The sequence below is a fragment of the Rhyacophila brunnea genome, unplaced genomic scaffold (genome assembly GCF_057557595.1).
Source record: "Rhyacophila brunnea isolate RB1 unplaced genomic scaffold, BYU_Rbru_1.0 scaffold_5, whole genome shotgun sequence".
NCBI classification, from domain to species: Eukaryota; Metazoa; Arthropoda; class Insecta; order Trichoptera; family Rhyacophilidae; genus Rhyacophila; species Rhyacophila brunnea.
Window position 1 is genome coordinate 31,285,316 of NW_028233170.1, and position 20,570 is coordinate 31,305,885.

Here is a 20,570-nt window from a genome sequence, read left to right on the forward strand (position 1 = left end):
GTGTATTTAAGATGTCTGGCGGACTACACGGATTGTTGGAGGTGCCACGTGATGTCGACAATATGGTAAGAAGCGGACATGGATGAAGAAGAAGATAATGTAATATGGTGAAAAATATTTCTTTTATTTATTAAAGCTTACAAACAAGTAGAAAAAAATTAATATGAGAGGGAAATATAAATAGTAAGTATTCACTTTTAAAGAATAATAAATAAATTAATGGCACACTACTGACTATTTGATTATCATTTCAACTGTAGATTAGTGTGAAAATAATTGTTTAAAAAAATAATACATTATAAAAGCTTCTTAAAATAATTCAGTTCTTAAGTTGAAGATCAGTTTTGTAGAAAAGATAGAAAGAATACAATTGAGTAATGTGTTTCATTAATGAAGTCAAATTTTTGCCATTCGTCTCGAAGCGAGCGGTCTACACACATAAATACATAACAGTATTTTGTTTGCAGACTGCATGTCATATTAAGTGAAAACCAATTGAATCCGGCTGATTTTCACTCTCATGTAGTTTGGATACGTTGAACACGCAAAATTAGGACCTCATATCGCTGGAATGACAGGTTAACGGTTTCTCTGCCAATGGTACTTATGTTGGAGTCATTTTATATTCAACTGAATTTGAATATTTTTGGGTAATTTTTGCTGTTATAAATATGTCATTAATTACAATTTGTTCACTCATAATAATTATCTAAGTACATATTATAATAATGTAAATATTTACATGATATGAAGAAATCAGACACGGCTTGTAAACAATCTTTAAAAAAATAGCATCGTAATTTTTCGATTTGAATCTCAAGTCAAAGTATTTTAACAATGGTTTCTGGTTGGAAAGGTATCCATTAATTAATGATGTAGGTACCTATATTAGGCATGATCTACTATCCAGTTTCAAAACTGGCAGTAATAGACCACACTTTTCCATTGTTATTTTTCAACTTAAACAAACGGAATAAATTTGGCTAAGGACACAGGTGTTTCAAATTAAACAACAGGTGTTCACCATCGCAAAGAAATAATCAATTTCACATTCGTCAAGATTCATTCACAACATTCTGGGCACTCGTTGTAAAACTATTTTCATACTGTGCAAAGAGCCTTCTACGCGACGGTAAGGGGAAACTACAGCTCATTTTGAAGTGCGGGGATGCATATCTTCTCTTTCTCTCACTCCTGTGGCAGTCTATGAGTGGTGCAATATGAATCGAGTAACACGAGATCACGCCGGCTTCCTTATGTTTAATTTGAAAACGGCTGTCAAGTAAACTGGCTAATGAAATAAAAATAGGAATGGTTAATGGTTCCCCAAATGTCAATAAAATCATATTAATCTTTTTGCATTTTCAATACCTACTCAATTCAATTATTATGGGCACGATTGACCTGTTCTATTGAATATTTTGTATTTGTCTATAATATAATAGTGATTACAAATACTAAGTATTAATGTACAGATTTTAGGTCCAGTTTTTATTGAAATTTAGTTATTGCACATTATTTGCATCATAAAAATATTGTACATGCAAATAGGGAATTGAAAAAGATTTTGTCTCATTCAAATATAAACATTATAAATTTATGTATTTCGATTTTTAATCAATTCATATCATTCAAATTTGATTTTCTCAAAACATATAACATCTGTGTAAGTAGTCCATAGATTTATAAGAATTCATTTCTATTTTCAATGGAATACTAGCTATTACGTTGTAAATACAAATATTCAATATGCGACATACTTTCTTTATGTGAAAGGAAAAATAGGTAGAGAGATCAGTGCTGCCATATTTTTTTCACACAATTATAGTACATTTTACAAAAAGGGGGTAAAAATCATGGTATTTCCCAAAAATTATAATACCTACATGTCTGTGGCATGTTCAAGACTGGAAGAGACCGCCCTACAATGGACGGAGAACAACAATTTATTATTGACGATCAACTCTAAAATAGGATTAATTACACAGTACTATTACATAAGTATGTTGAGCTAATTCACACCTCAAGAATAGTATTCCGATAGTTAAACCGAATACACTGTCAATGGCAGTAGTTACATTTTGGATGACACTTCACTCCGTTTACCCCGCACTGACATCCTCCCGAATTATCACCCTTGCCAGCCGGCCCCCACCTTGGACCCCTGGTGACCCAGCAGATTTCTGTCTTGCACATGGAGCACCGCAGCCAGTCGCATCCCCACTTCTTCATTAGAAATACTTTGCACGATGGACATATGAGTGCCTCTCCTCGGTTCACCATCTCGTCTAACATTTCCTTTGTTCGTTGGCCGTCACTGGAAGTGGAAGCCTCTTCGCTAACCATGAAGTCTTGATATTCCTTACAGTTCTTGCCCTCGTGGATTGCCTAGAAATAAAAATAACATTCATGTAGTTAAAGGTGCAGCTATTTCCTAAAAGAAGGAAAAAATGGGATATAATTCAGTGGTTTTCAAACTACCACTGGGCACCATAAGGAGTTAGAAAAATTGAATCTTCATAAAATGTGCTGATGCATGATCACAATGACAGAGATGCTATTGTTACGCTAGTTTATGACATAAAATTATTTTTGAACAGCACTTATCTCACGTAAGCAATTGATTACAAAAATAATTTCAGGAAGATATTATGGAGAAGTTCATCTGGATTCAATATGTGAGAGAATTGAGTGCCTCATAAGTTATTTGGAGGTGATAAATTAAAGATGAAATGCGTATAATATAACTTTTAAGAGTTGATTCTGTGGAGTCGACGGAATTTTTGCCTGCGATGCTAACGATCTGTCTAAGTAGGTATACCTATATTATCTGAAACTATAGTCCCCACAGCCTAGCTAGTCACTTTGTGAACACAAATATCATAGTCGCTTTCCCTCCTGGATTGTTTAATATAACTTTTATGGGTTATAAAATAGGTTCTACATTATTTAAAAGCTAAAAAGAAAAAATAATATACCGCGGCATTTTATCTAATTATGGATGGCATTTTGCCTAGGTGTGTCAATGAATTACTGTTTCTATCTTGATTTCAAGATTTGAAAAACTGTGGGGTATAGCGGGCTCGCCTATCCCATTAGTTGGTTTTTAATTGCGTAGTCAGAAAATAATATATATACTTACGACTCAAAGCCTGCCACGAAACGAAAAAGTTTGAAAATCCGATACAACCTAATGGTTCTGGAAAATTGTATATTTAATTGATTGGAAATTTACATAATATGCCGATTATCCAGACGGTATTTTATGCGAGTCCTATCTTAAGGCTGTCCATTACTGTGAAATAATTTCGTAATCCCTTAGTCACACAAATGTACAATTGTAAAAATTATCCATATCATGACATGTTATGTTAATCTAGAATTTTTCATTCACTACTAAATCCAATCTAGCTTCAGTCTCTTTTTTCTGGGACACTTCATTAGCATGTTTTTGAGAGCAAGCATGGAGCAATTAATAATTGATAGATGCATGAAAAATTGTTGCACGAAGTTAGGGTCATAATCACGGTGTCGAACTGAATACCTAATGTTTCAGAGACGGTTGGTCTACCAACTAGGCCATCATAATGTCCTTCTGAGTGGACTTTATTATAATTGAAGTAATGTTATTACTTGCCTACTTTTATGGTTAGATATTACATCTTTTGAAACCTAGTTTAATTTGTAAACATATATTATGGCTACCTACATAGGTAGTTTGATATTAAATGTAATATGAGCACGAACAACTCACCTGACACGTTAGGCAGTTAATTTTTTTGCAAACAGGGCATCGGAAATCGTTAACATTCTCTTCAAATATACACCACCCCTTGCAGTCTGGGGATTTACAGTGGAAAGTATTCTTCATTTTATTCTCTGCAAAAGCGACTGATTTCGCCAAGTGTTGCTCGTACACACCTTTATCGACCAATGCCTTTATTTCTCTCTCTTGGATGACGCTATCGCAATAATAATTTTTATCTCGGAACGGACATTTTATTTCAGCTTCATTATTGAATTTTATGGTGCCGGCGAGGCATTCTCTGCAAAAGGAATGAAGACAGTCTCGGAGTACGACTCCCGTCTGCGGAGGACAGTCCAAGAAACAAACAGGGCATTCAAATTGTTCAACATTATGAACTAAATCGCCGCCATCTAGATTCACAAGTTGTAAGTAATGATTTTTTGTTTCCTTTTTCGTTGCTCTCGGTGTTGGTACTTCAACCTTATCAACTTTGTCAGCTTTGCGTGATCCGCACGCACTGCATAAAGGGCTCAGCAAACTATTAATAAGCGTACACGCCGAGCATATCCAAGTATTCTTTATAACATCTCTTAAAACAACATTACCACTTGTCTTCGGAGCTACGAATTTTATATTCAAAATGTTTTCAGGAATTTTGATTTCATTTTTTATTACTGCGTTGGGGGGTTTATCAACTTTTTTAATCTCAAGAGGTTTGACTTCATCGAGAGCGGCGACAAGTTTCTTTGTGATGTCTTTTATTTCGGTTGCAGTTTTTTTTACTTCATTTACAATTTCAACCTTTTCTTCAGTTTTCTTCTCTGAAAAATGAACAAAAATATTTAAAATTTTCTGAATGATAGGTTATCGCAGACTATTACAAACATTAATAATGCTACCATTAGAGTTGTCATTGTTGAGATCAGAATCAATTTAGACATCATTTAGTGGTTCAAATAATAGCTGCAGTTTTTTGCAGCTATTATTTGAAAGCGATAATAAAATTTATTATGAATTGTTGGAGAAGTGCAGTACTACGGTGGTTCTACTAGCAGTATTTAGCGGCAAAATAGGAAGAATGTAATTTAGTACAAACCGAGATACATTGAACATTGTATACAAACTGTTCGAAAATTCTAACCATGGATTTCTGTTTTTCGATGTGAATGAGAAACATTAAACATAATATACAGATGTAAGAATTTAAAGTGTTTTAATTAATCAATTTGGAATTTTGGAAAATTTGGAATTCAAAGATAAATTACAATTTTAAAAATACCACCGTGCACACCCGATTTTTAATAGTAGATCGTATTTCATGGTTATTTTTATCATTTATCTTAGGATATTCGAATTAAACTACATTTTAATGATAGATCACCATAAAATACAATGTACTCAAAAAAATTGGATGATCAACAAATGAAAATTTTATAACTGGTATTTTAAAATTACAAATTTATCTAACGGCCCTGCGATGGCCGAGCTGTACCACGTCGGCTCTTGAGGTTTAAATTCCGTGTCTGAAAACTTCACATGTTGTTTCTTCAATGCGTGTGAGGTGGTCAAGATTGGGTTGTAGAGCCAATTAAAAAAATATATTTTTGTGTATAATATATTTAAAATATATTTAGATAGATATTTAGATATTAAAATATATTTAGATGTTTACTGTTTAATTTAAACTTATATTTTGACAACATGATATGAATAATTTTACTAGTTTTTCAAAAGTTGCTGATGTTCTCTAACCTACACAAGCAGACTCAATGACTTTCCCATTTTTAGTAGTAATTACACACAATGATTCAAGTGCCAATTCGATCATTCTGACATAATGTTGTGTGGCTCGTATTAAAAATTATAAATAAATAAAATATCTATTGGTCAGCTTGGTAGGTACAACAAACAATAATTTTCCCTCATACTTTCTAACTACAAAAAATGCTGAGTGTATTTACTAGCATATTACTTTTCTTTCGTTGTATTATCTTGTGCTAAAATATTATATATTAAAATTAACCCGTAAAGATAATATTCAACATGATAGTATTGATAGGTCCACACGTGTAATTTGGGCATATCTCACCTGGTGCTACCACGTAGAGGAATAATGGCACATCGAAATCCTTGCCATTGTAGTGCTGAAGTTGTAAGTTATCATCAGTGGTCAGTTGTTTCCCAATAATCCATCGTTGTACCGGTATCGGAATATGCAACTCGTTTTCGATCCTCCTCTTGAGCTCAGCGATTGTCATTTTCTCATCAACTCGTAGTGGTATCGGCCCTTGGTGAGATATCTGATCTTCAATGTAGATTTGCACCCTGGAATAAGACACACTTTCATAAACAAATGAGAAATCCATTAAGCCAATGACGAATGACCGATTCTAATATTGTCTTTTATACAACTGACTTTCTTTTAGGTATGCTGCCATACTGCTGTATAAGTATAAAAGTTAGAAGAGATCTATATTTGGCGATGTAATTTTTTTGACTTACACAGAGTGTAAATGTGAACTCTATAATAATTCTTGGTTTAGTGTTGACCTGTATGTACCTGATAACTATCTTAAAAATCGGGAACATCAATAATTGTTTGTTCTCCCAATGTGCAGAACTAACCTGTCACTAGTAATGTCATTTGGATGGGCAATACATAACTGTGTTCAACAATATTGATATATTCCACCTACGTGAGAATGAGTTTAGGTGGATGTTGTTTAATAAATTCTTAAAAGAGTCTACTTAGCTCATTCGGCATACTTCTATGTACTAATTTTTGTATTTAGTCATTATACTTTTTTTCTCATACTGTTTCTATTTCTTTGTTTTTTAATACTCTCTCTTTGTTTTTAATGTCGTGTTGTGAACGCCTTCAATTTGTAAGTTGTAAAGTTAATTATATATGTTAATAAATAAATTTGAATTTGAGATATTATGTTCACATGATAGTGGTCCATAATATGTACCGAGCAGGTCCGGTTAGGCCAATAGGACCAATTGGGGTCAATTGAACCCCGTGCTCTATGGTGTCTGGCACCGAACAAGAAAAATAATAAATATTGAGTGTGTGTGGTGACCGGACGCGGCAGAAGTGAAACTTTTTGTTTTGCACTCCTTATTTATAATGTTCAACATCGCCGTCATTAATATGTAACAATTGTATCATCACGGTTATCCATCTTATCTTCACTTCTACCAACGTACCCACTCCGCAAGCTCACAAAGTTACTCATCAATAACATAATTTTTGTGACATATTTGTGTACATGAAAGATCTTATATCTTACCAAAGTAATTATTTTGTCTTTCATAATTCGAATGCATGATGTACTAAATTTAATAATCAATATCTATAGCTGTGTGGGCATAGAGCGTTTTACACGTTTGGTCGGACAATTTGAAATCAAAGCGGTCCATCTTATTCGCAATGTCAAATAGTTACGATGTGTACTAAGTGTTCTCCAAAAGTTTCACTACTGCCATAGTCTCAATTAGATGTCAGAATGGCTGAGTGGTCTAACGTGCGATAGCCACAATAGAGCAATTAGTAGCGCACCCGGGCTGTTATGGTGGTAGTTTCAGATGGACCATGGGTATTTTATGTTTTTCAATGTTGGAATTGGCTGTAAGCATTGCATATTAACCGGATTCATTTTACTGGCGAAAAAAGTTTCAATGAGAAGAACAACAATCTTTTTTCTGAAAATAATTTTTTAGAGTTTTACAAAGAAACATAAAAAATCCTGCTACAATTTTTCTTGTGATTGTTTTTTTGGATAACACTGCTAATTCTACACCTGAAGGGGGCTGAAAGAATTGAAGGGCCTAGTGCCTACGTGCTCCGATCGTGTCATGCACATCGTAGGATTGTTCCTGTCCGAAAGTAGATGTGATGAAAAAAGGTAGAATTTTATATATTTGGCTGCATTTAAGATAGGATAACTGTAAACAACGTCCTTATTAAAAGGTGATTACCTACTTGATAGGACTCAAAATTATTTCAATAATTAATACTTACTATTTTAAAATGATTCAAACTATTCAAACAGAAAACTTGATTGAAAAATCATATAAGTTTTGTTACAATTTTTTTTCTGGGAATGAAAGGTAGATGCCAGTGGCAAGGGGTGGAGGTAGGCTGTTAATATTTGACATAAATAGTGCATCCTAAACTTTGTCAGACATACCTATTTGGTTTTCATCGAACTAAAAATACAATTTACAGATGGTGATGGTTAGTTTTTAAAATTCAATTGAACCCTGCCTAAACCAAATCATAATAGTTTAGGTAGGTATGGTATGGGCGATCTGACAAAAATAGTTTACACTTTTTCGGACATACTTATTGGTTTTCATTGAATTAGGAATACCTACACATTTCAGAAGTTGGTTAGTTTTTTAAATTTATTATTTTATCTCTGCCCTGTCTCGCCAAACCGTAATCGTTAAAAAATATTCTTCTATCTATAAATAATGGTATATTTTTAGATATTTAGATAAAGACTAATAAACAAAATCGTACACATGAAAACAAATACGTTGGAGTGACAAAGTTTAGTATGCACTATTTATGTCGGATCTTAACAGCCTACTTCTACCCTTTGCCACTGATAGATGCTATAGGTACTTACTTTTTGATACTGGTGTCCTGTATTAGTTTATGTGGCGCACCGATAACTGAACAGTTGACCTTTAGTATTGCTAAATCTTTTGCTAATTTTGCTGCCATGGAATCATCCCCTTCGGCTATCGCAGTTTCAAGTTTTTTCAGTAGTATCCTTGTATTTTCATCACTTTGGAATAGTTTCACGGGATCAATTGAAGAAGTTTTTTTGCTTTCATCTAGATTTGTATAAACTGCGTTTACATTGATCGTTGGAGCTTTATTTTCAATTTTCGGTATGTTTGATTTTATTTCAGTTTTCCTACTTGGAGCCAATACTTTGCTCATATTACCAGTTTGAGCAGAACTGCACATTTTATTTGAATTATAACCATAAATCTCTTGCTGATTGTTTTGAGACTTTATCACATTGGTAACAATATTCTTGTTTATGATTCCATTTTTATTCTGCTCGGTTGTCACAGCTAATTTATTTTCAGGCTTTATCTGTTTCTCTTCGACGACCGAGGATTTTTTGGGAAACTGTTCATTACTCGGTTTTACATTTGGTATTTCATTTACAGAAATTTCTGTGATTACTGTTTTGGATTCGTTACTCACAACTCCTACAATTGTATCTTTTTTCAATAATATTGGTGACATTTTAACATTATCTGCACTAGATAAATCTTTCTTTGCTTCTAGCTTTGGCTTTTTAGGTAGAGAATTTTTCATTTCTTTTAATAACTCTCGTAATTTTTTTTTCTCTTGAGCTTCTATTACTTTTTGCTGCATTTCTAGATCAGCTTTTTCTTTATCTTCTGTGTGGGAAGTATCAGTAGGTGTATATTTTAAATCCGGAAGTGCTGAAAATACGGCTGCCTGGAAAGATTGAGAAAAGTCTTCACTTTTCAACGGATCGCTTTTATCTTTGTCATGTTTTGATTTATCGTCCAATTTTTTTTGACTTTCTAAAAAGTCTGTAGTGGTGTCAGATCCATTATTTCTGTACAAAATATTATTAAAATATGCAGGCTTCAAATCCTTTTCCGGGGTTTTACTTTTTTCACTTTTAATGTGATCATGATTTTCATTATTTTTGTCAAAAAATTGATTTGGAGCGTTGAATACTTTTTGTTGTTCGACCGGTCGGGCGATTGCAGGAGTAGAAGAGACTTTTGTCGCATTGGTGATGGCGTTAAATTTGTTTATGAGATCTCTCGCCGAAGACGGTTTGTTTACAAAAGCGACATTTTCTTCAGATGACTGATTCCAATTGTTTTGAATGTCATGTTTATGGTGTTTGATTATTTCGGCGGCTTCCCTGTCAAGTTCACTGATGTTGGGCAGTTGAATGGAAGCTCTTTTTTCTTGTTTCAAGTCAGCCTCACTCTTTTCACTGGTTGCTATTTTTTTATTTTCAAATATTCTCGAGCATCTAAAGAACCCGACTTCAGGATATTCGTGCTTTGATTTTTTCCTCGAAGAATCATTTTTACTGCTTTTACTTTTCGATTTGTTTTCACTTATTTGGCGTTTATACCAAGGTTTCGGAGAAAGCTCTGATGGAGCAGTGGAAACGCATTTTTCTAAATCTATATGAAGATTTTTATCGATGCCTTTTTTCGATAAGTTTTGAATATTATTATCAGACACAGTAACGTTCATGGCGTCGCTTTGTTTCTCCAATAGTTTATGTCCACTTTCACCGTTGGTGATTTGGTTAGGTGGTTTAGGAGCTTGACGTTTTTTCCTATATGTTTTCGTAAATTCCATAGTAGTCGGCGGCGGAGGAGCTCTTCGCTTTCCTTTGACATGGCACGACGTTCCCGTTTTAGCGTCTTTCGATGATAAACTGGCTGTTCGTCTATTCTCACTATATTTCTTAAAATCATTTTTACCGCTTTTCGCTATTGTAGGCAAACTGAATGTATCATAAGCCTTGAGGGCATCCCCCGTCTCGTTCACATCATTTTCATCGTTTGAATTTGATTTTAACTGTGCTGTGAGAGTCCCACTCGAGTATAGACTATATTTCTTTCTCAAACTGAGATTCTTGTCCATACTTCGTCTGCGATTTCTCTCCGAAATGAGTCGATGGTATGTTTCGGTGTACGGTCCCGGGGTGATAAATTTTTCTGGCTGAGAAGCATCCCCGTACGGTTTGTAAATATTCGCGGGAAGAAATGAAAAGCTCGCCACGGTCGCAGTGCTCGAAGTTGAACTATGTTCATCGGAAGAATCCGACAAAGAGCTGCTTTCTTCTTGCACTGTTCTCTGAAGATCTTCAACTTTTTTAAACCAATTGAGAAAAGTCCGAAAACCTGTCGATCTAGGTCGTTGCTCTATCAGCCTATTAGTATTAATTTTAAAAGTTTCTTTTTTTATATGAACGCTTTTATTTTTATCTGTAACCTTATATCCGGCATTTTCTGATAGCACTTTTGTGTCGTTCAATGTCTTCTCTTTTTCGTCCATTGTGCCCGAGATGCAATAATAATCCCACTTGTTGGTTTAATTTTCAAGACTTTGTTGCGTTTCAAAATAAAAATCCATTAGATCGCGCTATTGTTAAAGACAATCGTTCGAACCGTCTTTTGGTAAAATTGCACTAAAATTGATTCATTATTATACAAAAGGTGGGAGGTTATAATGACATTTTCTTAATATGTTGCACAAAACACTCGCGTTTACACAAAGAGTCATTAGTTCACTTGCTGTGGGTTTTCTCATGAATCAGTTGTTATTTATAACTTTTAATTACTTGACATTATCGGGGGAAAATATGTCGATCGCCTAAATATAAAGTTACTTGTGAATTATCGAAGCCGAGGAAAAAACTGAGAAGCTAGAAAATGGAATGGATGTTGCGGCTTCATAATGCAAACTTAAAAAATCTGTTAAATTTAGATCAGATGCGCCTCACCCGCTCTCTCGGTACCGTTTTAGAACAAACTTGAGCACAGGGGATGCCAAGCATCTCGACAAAACTCTCAGTTCGTTGTCTTTATGTAATTATTATAAGAATATTCTTATGAGATTCCAGCGCGATTCGTTTTTCTGACCTGCGACCGCGGATTATTCGCACGAAAAAGAATTTCTTGTGAATGCTGATCGAATGAATAAATAAATAAAACAAAATTTGTATATTTAGTTATTTCAAACTAAATGGGTACTTAGCCTACTGTAGATAAACAGATTATTTATACAGCCATTTAATATGCCGTTGCATCTTCAAATAGGTATATGGTTTGATCGCGTTTTCGGTGTTATTACTTTTTGATTAAACGTACTTTCATTATTGTAATTCACATAGTACCGTTATACTCAATGGTAAATATAAATTCATGAAAATTATTTTCTAAATAAGTACCTACTAAATTGTAAGGTATTCTGCTGTAGGCACTTCTGTATTATACTTAATTTGTCAGAAAGGAGAATTAAACCATGTTTGTATAATTTATTATTTCTTTCGACCATGTCCGATCCTAATAGGAACATACGGGCCTCCACAGAGTGGAGGTTTGTATTGACAGATTTTGTTTTTACGAGAAATGGATGTCAGCCAGCAGCCACTTGCTCAACCTAATAGGTCCATACTCTGACTCATACACAAATTGAAAAACAATATGACGTGTACTTGCCAGACCCAGGATTTGAACCTGGGAACCTCGACACTATAGACCGGCGCTTAAGCCATGCGGCCATCGTGGGTGTAATTTATACAAAATATAAATTGTTTTAATGCATGGATTAATTTGGAAAATCAAAATTAGAATGTTCATTTTTTATCGTAGGGGGCCTCAAAATCACCCAGTGTCGGACCTCTACGTCACTAAACGCGCCACTACTAATGAACATAAAATAATGAAACTAAGGAAGGGGGCGGCATTTTAGGGTGGAACTTTGATAGAGGATGCCACTATCTGTATATTCAAAATGTATAAGGAACATCAACCAGATATTATATTGTGTTCGCATCATACAAGGATTTTCATTTTTCAAGTAGGTGGGTAATCTGAATGTGGGATAAAAGTCGGTAAAAAAAACCCCGAGGATTTAAAATCCACCTAAATACATACGAATCAAAACACTTTCTCATTGAAAATACAATTTGGAATTGTTTCTTATTCTCGAACCACAAATAGGTAGGTAGTTTCAGTGACGTCCCTAGACAAAATGCCGCCCCTAGGCAGCGCCAGAATACCGCCCCATCTTTTATCATCCTTTCATGACTCCAATATCTGAGAAAGGTGTTGTATGGATACATTACTAAATACTAATAATATATACCACTAAACTTAATTTAAATGCCATCTCTACTTTAATACACAATATTGAGAGTCCACGGATTCAGATACATTTAAAATACTATACCTGACAACTTGCATGTGTCATTGCTGCTCACCAAGGACGTGTCGTCCTAGGACAACAGAAGTAAACTAGACATCACGAGCCCGACAAAAAATACTTATAATGTTTTATATAGTACATATTACGCGTACCAGAATTATAGTACAAATACCATAATTATAGTACGGTTGGCAACACTGACACATACTGATTACTCGCCTAGGTAGGCATAATATGCTTTTTCTGAAATAATCTCATGTAGGTACCTAAATACCATCTACCACCTACTAACTGGACCAAACTAAATGCACTCAAGACTATTAAATTTAATATAATATGTATGAAGGTTCATAATAATATATACCTACTGAAGTATAAGTACATCAATATTTCAGAGACTACAATCCCGAACAGAATTATAAATCCCTTGGTTACTGGATCGGTATGTATTTATCCATGAACTGGAGAAAACAAATTGAAGTTTTGCAAAAGGTTTTATTATTTTTTTTTTGTTACTTATGTAAATACAAATTAATTTAAAAGATTTTTTTATTCAGTATCTTTGGGCTTATTATTAGGTACTTCTTATGTGTAGAATTAAACTGCGATTTCTGATGTTAATTGGGAGCTCAACCAGATTGCTTCAGTTATCAACATATTCCACTTACGTGAGTAAATTAGACTGACGTTGTTATATTATTATATTCTCTCAATCAAAAGCCCCGCGATGTACAGGTAGGTGGTAGGTAGCGTGTCCGCTTATAAAGTCGTGGTCTCGGTTCGAGTTGCAGGATATTTTTCAATGTGTGTTTGGAACCACGTGGACCTAAAAGGTTATGTGAGTGGCTAACGAACATTTCATGTAAAAAATGTTAAGAAACCTCTTCGTGAGGCAGCAAAGATCCACGTCGGATTGTAGTGCAAATAAAAATAAATAAAAATATGGTCTGTTTAACTCTCTCGGTAGATCGTAATGCATTTTTCACAATTCTTGATTTATAATTTTTTCTTACTCACGATTTTCTTATACTTATATTTCAACGTGTTCTTTTATTTTCGTTTGATTGAAAAACGTTCAACAGTTAAGTATAGGTACTGTGAACGCATTAAAAATTTAATTTATAAAGTCCTCAACGTCTTAAAATAAAATATATTAGTTATTTATCTTTCGAAATGTGATTCTTGGCCTCATCAGGATACGTCTTCAGTACCTAACATCTGTTTACTGCAAGCTCTCTTTCTTCATACTCCAACCACCTCGGTTTACGTCTCTCACCTTCTTCCTTTCGGTATACCTATCGAAGACTTATTATACTATGTAGCAATACTTAAGTGTGTCATTTGCAATATCCACCCTCATTTCAATGTAGATAGAGCTCATTTTTCAACCACATTCATCTGTTTTGGAAAGAATGAAAATTTTATGTGCAGTCCCAGTGCCTACGTCAATGTATTCAGAAAATCTACAGAAAGCTTTAATAATCAATTATTACAGTGAAATGTTCCTAATTATTAAAATTTTCACAGATAACACCTTATGTAGGTAATTAATACTGTCAACTGGGAGTATTTGAATTTAATTCGATCGATTTGAATCATTTTTTGGGGTACGGTTTTCGCCTTTCAACATCTTAAGGTAGGTAATATGCATACATATTCACATTACTCAACAATGGCAAAGTAAGTACCAGCTATTTTCTTTGCCAACCTGTCAGCTGTACGTTTGCCACCGGAGAGTGACGAAAATTCCGACATTTCTGTGTTTATTACACAGGAAACAAAGGACTAGAAAAAATGATTAAGTGGTAATTGGCGTATTCAAAAATAGATACAAGGTTTAATAGTCATTTTCGTAGATTAAAAAAATCATTTATAAACAATGCGCTTTATTTGATTTTTACTTATTGAGTTAACTAAAATATGTTATTTTAGATTCTAGTTAGACTAAAAACATATAAAAGTTGATACTTACTACGAATTTTCAATTTCGGGATTAAAAAATCGAACAGGATCCTGGATTACAACCCATAGTTTACGAGTACCTACAAACTATATGTAGGTAATAAAATACGTGACAATGTGAAATAGTCGATTAACTTTTCCCGGTGGTCAAATTATAGAAGTAAATAGAGATATGTATAAAACTGTCTACCGACTACCTACACAACTTTCGTATTCTGTTTAGGTATCTTTATAACGTTTTTACGAAAATATTTGTATACTTAATATAAAATACTTATAAAATAAACAAAATCACTGATCTATGTAGGGCTCGAAATGACAGGCTATAAGACAAAAGAAGTCGAGACTGTCTTGTCGCCTTGTGGAATACTTAAAATTAAAATTGCGTTTCAGAAAGTGAATAAGAATTTAATTTACATTACATTGTGTTTAACGTTTGTTTAATACAAAACAATATGTATATTCAATGACATATCGTAAACTTCAATCTCTTTGGTAAATCTACATTTCTACAAGCAATGAATAATTATTGTGTTATTTTTCCATAAATATTTTATTAGGCGGTTTCAATTTCTATATAAGTATATAAATTCCTCCCAGGAACGGAAAAATACAAATTATTTTAGAGAAAGTGATATTACTTCTTCTTCCTCCTCATCAGGACTTCATGACTGATGATCGTGACCCGGATAATTTGATTGTTTAAACAACACCCTTCTCAACGGGTTGTCCCCACTCTTGTCGGCATTATACGACACGCAAGGCCTGTGGTCACTGGAAGACCTGTGGAATTCATAAATTGGTGCAACACCCTTAGTTATATAGCAGTCCAGGTATTTATCGCCAGACTCTAAGTGCGGAGTGTCTGGGTATGGGGAACATACCTGTAAAATTGCGGGGTCCCCGGTTGAAGTGATGAGAAGCTATAAGTAGTATGTGGGGCAAATGTGGAAGACAGTGGCACCTGCTGGATTTTGTTAATCCCACCCCTCCCGTCTTAAAAATCAATACCCAGTCAATTATTATGGATATATTTTCAAAATCGACCCCTCTCCAGTGGCGATTTTTTGTTATATAGCCATTATAGGTCAAAGGATAACATTATTTTTTCCACGAAGCTGAGCGACAATGTTACCGGTTTTGCGTTCCGATGCGCCCCGGCCCATTCCGAGCCCTGGGGGCAAGGTTAGAAGTGCGGGGTATGTACCCTTTCATTCGTAAAGCGAATGTACCCTTTTGTATAATTAAATTAGTCATTGTTCGAGATTAATTATTGTCAATAGTAAAACATATTATATTGAAAACATATCGCAATTTTATTATTATCGAAGTGTGGCGAAATTGGTTTGATTAGTATAATTAATTATAAAGGGCCTTGGAGATGAGAAAAAAACAGAGCAGCCCTGAAACGAAGACAATGTAAGCATTCGTTAGGTTGTACCTAATGCATGGCCCCCACATCCTGAAGCGGCCCCCTGGGTTCCATGTAAAATAACGGGTATTCCGTGTGTTTTTAGCGACTTTTGGTATTTTTAAATATAATATAGGTAGATATCCACTGGAATTGTCGGCACTGGGCATCATAATATTATTAAGCACTGATCGCGGCCTCCTTTTGTGGTAGCCAAGTAGGTAACTACTTTTTAGCCAAGTAAGAATGTATCCTTCGCCATATTGGATAATAGTCATTTTTATTAATCAGGAAACACATTAAAAATAGACATAAAATAAAAATTCACCCATGAAACAGGCGATTTTTTTTACTATTATTACTAAATTTGTAGTATGTTTATTTTAGGTTACTGGCCGACCCGCCACGCCGGGCCCCTCCTCAGCTCCCCCCTTTGTGGGGGCCATGACCTAGTGACAATGATAAAAGTATGCTACCTGATGTAAATGTAAAATAATGTAGGTATTAATTAATCACGGGACTTCCATAAGGTACCTAGATACTTATCTAATGCATTGAACGACCATGATGAAGTAAACTAGAGTTTTCAGGTTATTCGATATAGCTATTGAAGTTAGGTATGTTATAAAATATTCTGCCTAATCTAATAATAACACGAAGCTCGAAAATTTCTGTATGAAAAAATAGAATCCAATCTTGGAATAAACATGGACTGGTGGTATTTTATTAATTAATTTAATGAAGGCATCGTTAAAGTGCCGTCACTTGAGCAATCTTTTTTATAGCGTAGGCCAGCGTTTCTGAAACGTGTTTCAGTAAAAATTAATAAAAATCATTTCTTTCACTTTATTTTCCTAAAATAAACGTATGCAGTTCACCGTATCACAGTTCATCGCGAGCTGTGGTACCGGAAACAGATTACCGCGTCGCGTTGAGATAAAAATTGTTATTCTTGGACCATTTAATCGTGAAGTTGTATTAATGTTATAAAATAAAACCATTTTTAGATGCGACACTTGTTTGTAGACAGTAATGTTCCATTTTTACAACGTTTTTCTTAGCTTGTATTCTTATTTGTCCGGTAAAAATCTTGCTATCGATTTTTAACTAACTTCCCGACTAGCTAGACCTTTGAAACTGTTAGAATAAGTATATCAGAACACGATGCCAATGCATTTTTTAAATACTTTTAGCCATCTTTAAGTAGAATTGATTTCATTTTCAGTTAATTCTGTTTTTTATGAAAAGTTATTTCGGAAGAAATCCGTAAAAATTAAAATACTATTATTGGTTGCTAAGCAGATAGTCCTAGAAACTAAATTAATAATAGATATGTCCGTTACTATGGAAATCAATATGTGTGTCGATATAAGTGTCAATATGACAATTCAGTATATTTATTCAGTATTTCTATCAAGTACCTACACATTTTTTTGATCGTCAAGTCAAGTTTATATGATTCAACAGAAAATTTAAAAACGTTGTATACCTATAAAAAGTTCTTTTTATCTTGTAATTATTATTAGATTCGATTAGAACATTAATTTGATTTTGATTGGTAGATACGTACTTACATTTTTCTGTCTTTTCCAGCGGTTGTTTATTTCGTATTATTTTTTAAATATGTTATTTTCGCATGGGGCTATACGTCAAAAACTAACGTTGAACTGCATAATTTTGAACAATTTATATTCCGGACATGACATAGAACATTGCCCACTGAAGAAGGAAGCCGTTACATTACACGATTGATCCTACTTTTCGCCCCTCCCGTTGCCTATGAATGACCTGTCATTGTCTATAGAGTGCTTATACTGACGCGTCTGTCGTGTTCACTTTGAGTATTCTTAGTTTCAGATTTCTTTCAGATTATTTTAACGTATCTTGGAGACCTTGGAGTTCATCTGATTTAGTGGTTATGTGTTAGTAATCATTGGAAGTGACGATCAAAGTAAGTAAACTTCTTCTGTGTATAATAATATCATAATACACTAGGACGTTTGTTAATGTGACAGTCGATTCTAAACGACAATAACTAATAACTTATTTATGCTCTTCATTCATTATAGAATACCAAACTCTGCTTGCAAGTACATTATCAATAAATAGTATGGCGGTGGACCACTTGTTGTTTGTGCAAAAAGTTATGCTCAGGCTTTCTTAATCTAAAGATGGCGGTGCATAGACGGATCTAAGGGCGGTCATTCCTTCGGACAATTTTATCCAATTTAAGATATATTGTAAGTATTAATATTTCATAGGCACCTACTTGACTAATATTATATTTACTATAGCAATATTATTTCAATAGATTGAAGGATTGTGCAGTATATTTTACCAGTAACCAACGTAATTGCGTAATTAAATTGAATCGAAAAAAGTCGTATTGTAGGTAAAAAATGTGTATAGATACGGGTGGCAGTCATTATTGGCGCAGACAATAATTATTTACAGTTTTATTTGATTCAATTTCAAGATTAATTAAATTCAAATTTTGATATTGATTCGTATCAAGTATCCTGATAATAACGCTGTTATTATTATCAAGTATTTCATAGGCACCTACGACTACTTACGAAAACCTACCAGAATTTATTATAAATATAATGTATTACGACATGATTATTATTATCTAGTGTACTTACCAACCTATTTTCTTCTGTCTTTCCACTGTACCTATTCCGGTAGTTTTAAGTGTTTTTTAGACATGGATTTGATCGCAATACTACACCGCCATCTCTTTCCGTTACAACAGGTCACGATTAACTGTAACGGCCAACTGCATGTGTGCAAATTTCCGGACACGGTTACTCCTGAAAACTGTCAGTATTGATCGCCAATCTGGATCGGACGCATTGTACACTATAACGAGATGATCCGTGTATCGCGACCATAAAAGTGTTTTGGTGGGTCAATATTGTTATGTTACCTGCTAACCTCATCCACATCAAATTGTAGAGCAGTACCTACCTGATGTATTTTATTGCTACCTATAATCATAATGAATTTTTCCTAGATCTCATTCAAACTTGGTGGGGGGTAACATAAAAAATTGTAGACCGATGCTCAGATTCGATCTTGAAATAAATGTCTCCTGCCGACTTTATTGGTGTCAGAATAGCCTTACTTTGAACTTAGATACGTTTTATCTGACTATAATTAATAAGGATTAATGTGCGCCTAGCGCTTCCCAATCTATTTTGGTCGCGGAAAATGTAAGTTAGGCACACACTATTTATACGGCACATCCATGACCGTGTCAAATACATTGTATGGTATGAATTTCAGCGCTCGAAATGGAAAATTTTACGAACCGGAGCGCTTGAAAATATTTCCATAAACCAAGTTATTTAATTTTATATTTATATTATGAAAATAAGGGTACAATTCGGTTATGGGGAACCCATGTGGGAACCGCGCTAATTGTCATAGCCGATTTTTGCAAAATTCATGAATTCAAGAATTAAAACCTGACCTAACTTAAGCTAACCTAAGCTAAAAAATAATCCAGTATATTGGCTATTTTCAAAATGTGTTTGCCTCTGGCTTCCCCGTAACCGACTTGTACCAAAATAAGTAATTTAGATTTTTTGTTATATGGCCTATCTAGCTCAGACGGTCAAATAAATTGTTCCATGAGACGGAGCGATAGTCTTGGGGTTCTTATGTAGGTACCGGAACGGCGCTCCGGTCCATTTCGAGCCCTGTCTATCTGATCTACTATTAGTGACGTCCGTGGCAGTGACATCCCTACACAAAATACCGCCCTTAAGCAGACTTACTTCATTGTCTGAAAAATTGTTTGATAGGTACCTACTTACCTATAATTATTAACGTATACCTACACTATCTACTGAAAATTCGAGCATTTTTAAATTTAAGCATTTTTAACTCTCAGTGGTGCTTTAGCTACGTGGATGTCTGTGACACTGTTTTTGACACACCATTGTAAAAAAAATCTGTGCGATAAAATAAAAGTTACCTATATGTTTTGTCTGGGTTTTCTATGCTTCAATAATGGAAGGATAATTATTATTCTAATGTAGCAAATGGCTCATCTTTTTTATGGAAAACTGCCACTGCTCTCAAAAGTTGTAATACCTATTTGTTCCTATGACCTGCCTACCCCCACAGGACGTCACTGGTCCGTAGGCAAAGTGCTACCCTTATGCAGACTGTGAATGTCGTCGTCTTTCATTTTCATCCTGTACGAGCATACATAATATGCTCATCTACTTAACTGAGGATATGAGAATTTCTACGAAATCCACTCTCAAACAGCGGTGATTTTAGGTACCTACATGGAGGTCTGAAGCGCTGATAAGTTTGGAGGTCCCCTTATGATTTTTAAAAATCAAGATGCCTGTACTTTCTAATAAAGTGACCTCATCTCTGCTTCATGGAAAACAGGCACAGTTTTCAAAAGTTGTAATGATCGTATTTGTTTCGTCATTTGACGCCCCTAAGCAACGCATGACCTACCTACC

At 34.4% G+C, this 20,570-nt stretch overlaps 1 protein-coding gene across 1 annotated transcript; it reads right to left on the bottom strand.

Annotated features, from left to right (window-relative positions):
• Positions 1 to 104: 104 nt before the first annotated feature.
• LOC147066292 (uncharacterized) lies at positions 105 to 11,446 on the bottom strand. Its single transcript, XM_085955551.1, has 4 exons — positions 8,386 to 11,446; positions 5,838 to 6,073; positions 3,755 to 4,569; positions 105 to 2,388 (listed from the first exon to the last, which is right to left on the bottom strand). Exons 1-4 carry the CDS (start codon positions 10,833 to 10,835, stop codon positions 2,062 to 2,064), a joined length of 3,828 nt encoding a protein of 1,275 aa, XP_085811677.1. The 5' UTR covers positions 10,836 to 11,446; the 3' UTR covers positions 105 to 2,061.
• Positions 11,447 to 20,570: the final 9,124 nt, after the last annotated feature.

Coding starts and splice junctions, on each gene's coding strand:
- LOC147066292 (XM_085955551.1), bottom strand. CDS start 10,835: ATGGACGAAAAAGAGAAGACATTGAACGACACAAAAGTGCTATCAGAA. Junction 6,074..8,385: donor CAGGACACCAGTATCAAAAA/GTAAGTACCTAT, acceptor GTCTTATTCCAG/GGTGCAAATCTACATTGAAG. Junction 4,570..5,837: donor CCTCTACGTGGTAGCACCAG/GTGAGATATGCC, acceptor TTCATTTTTCAG/AGAAGAAAACTGAAGAAAAG.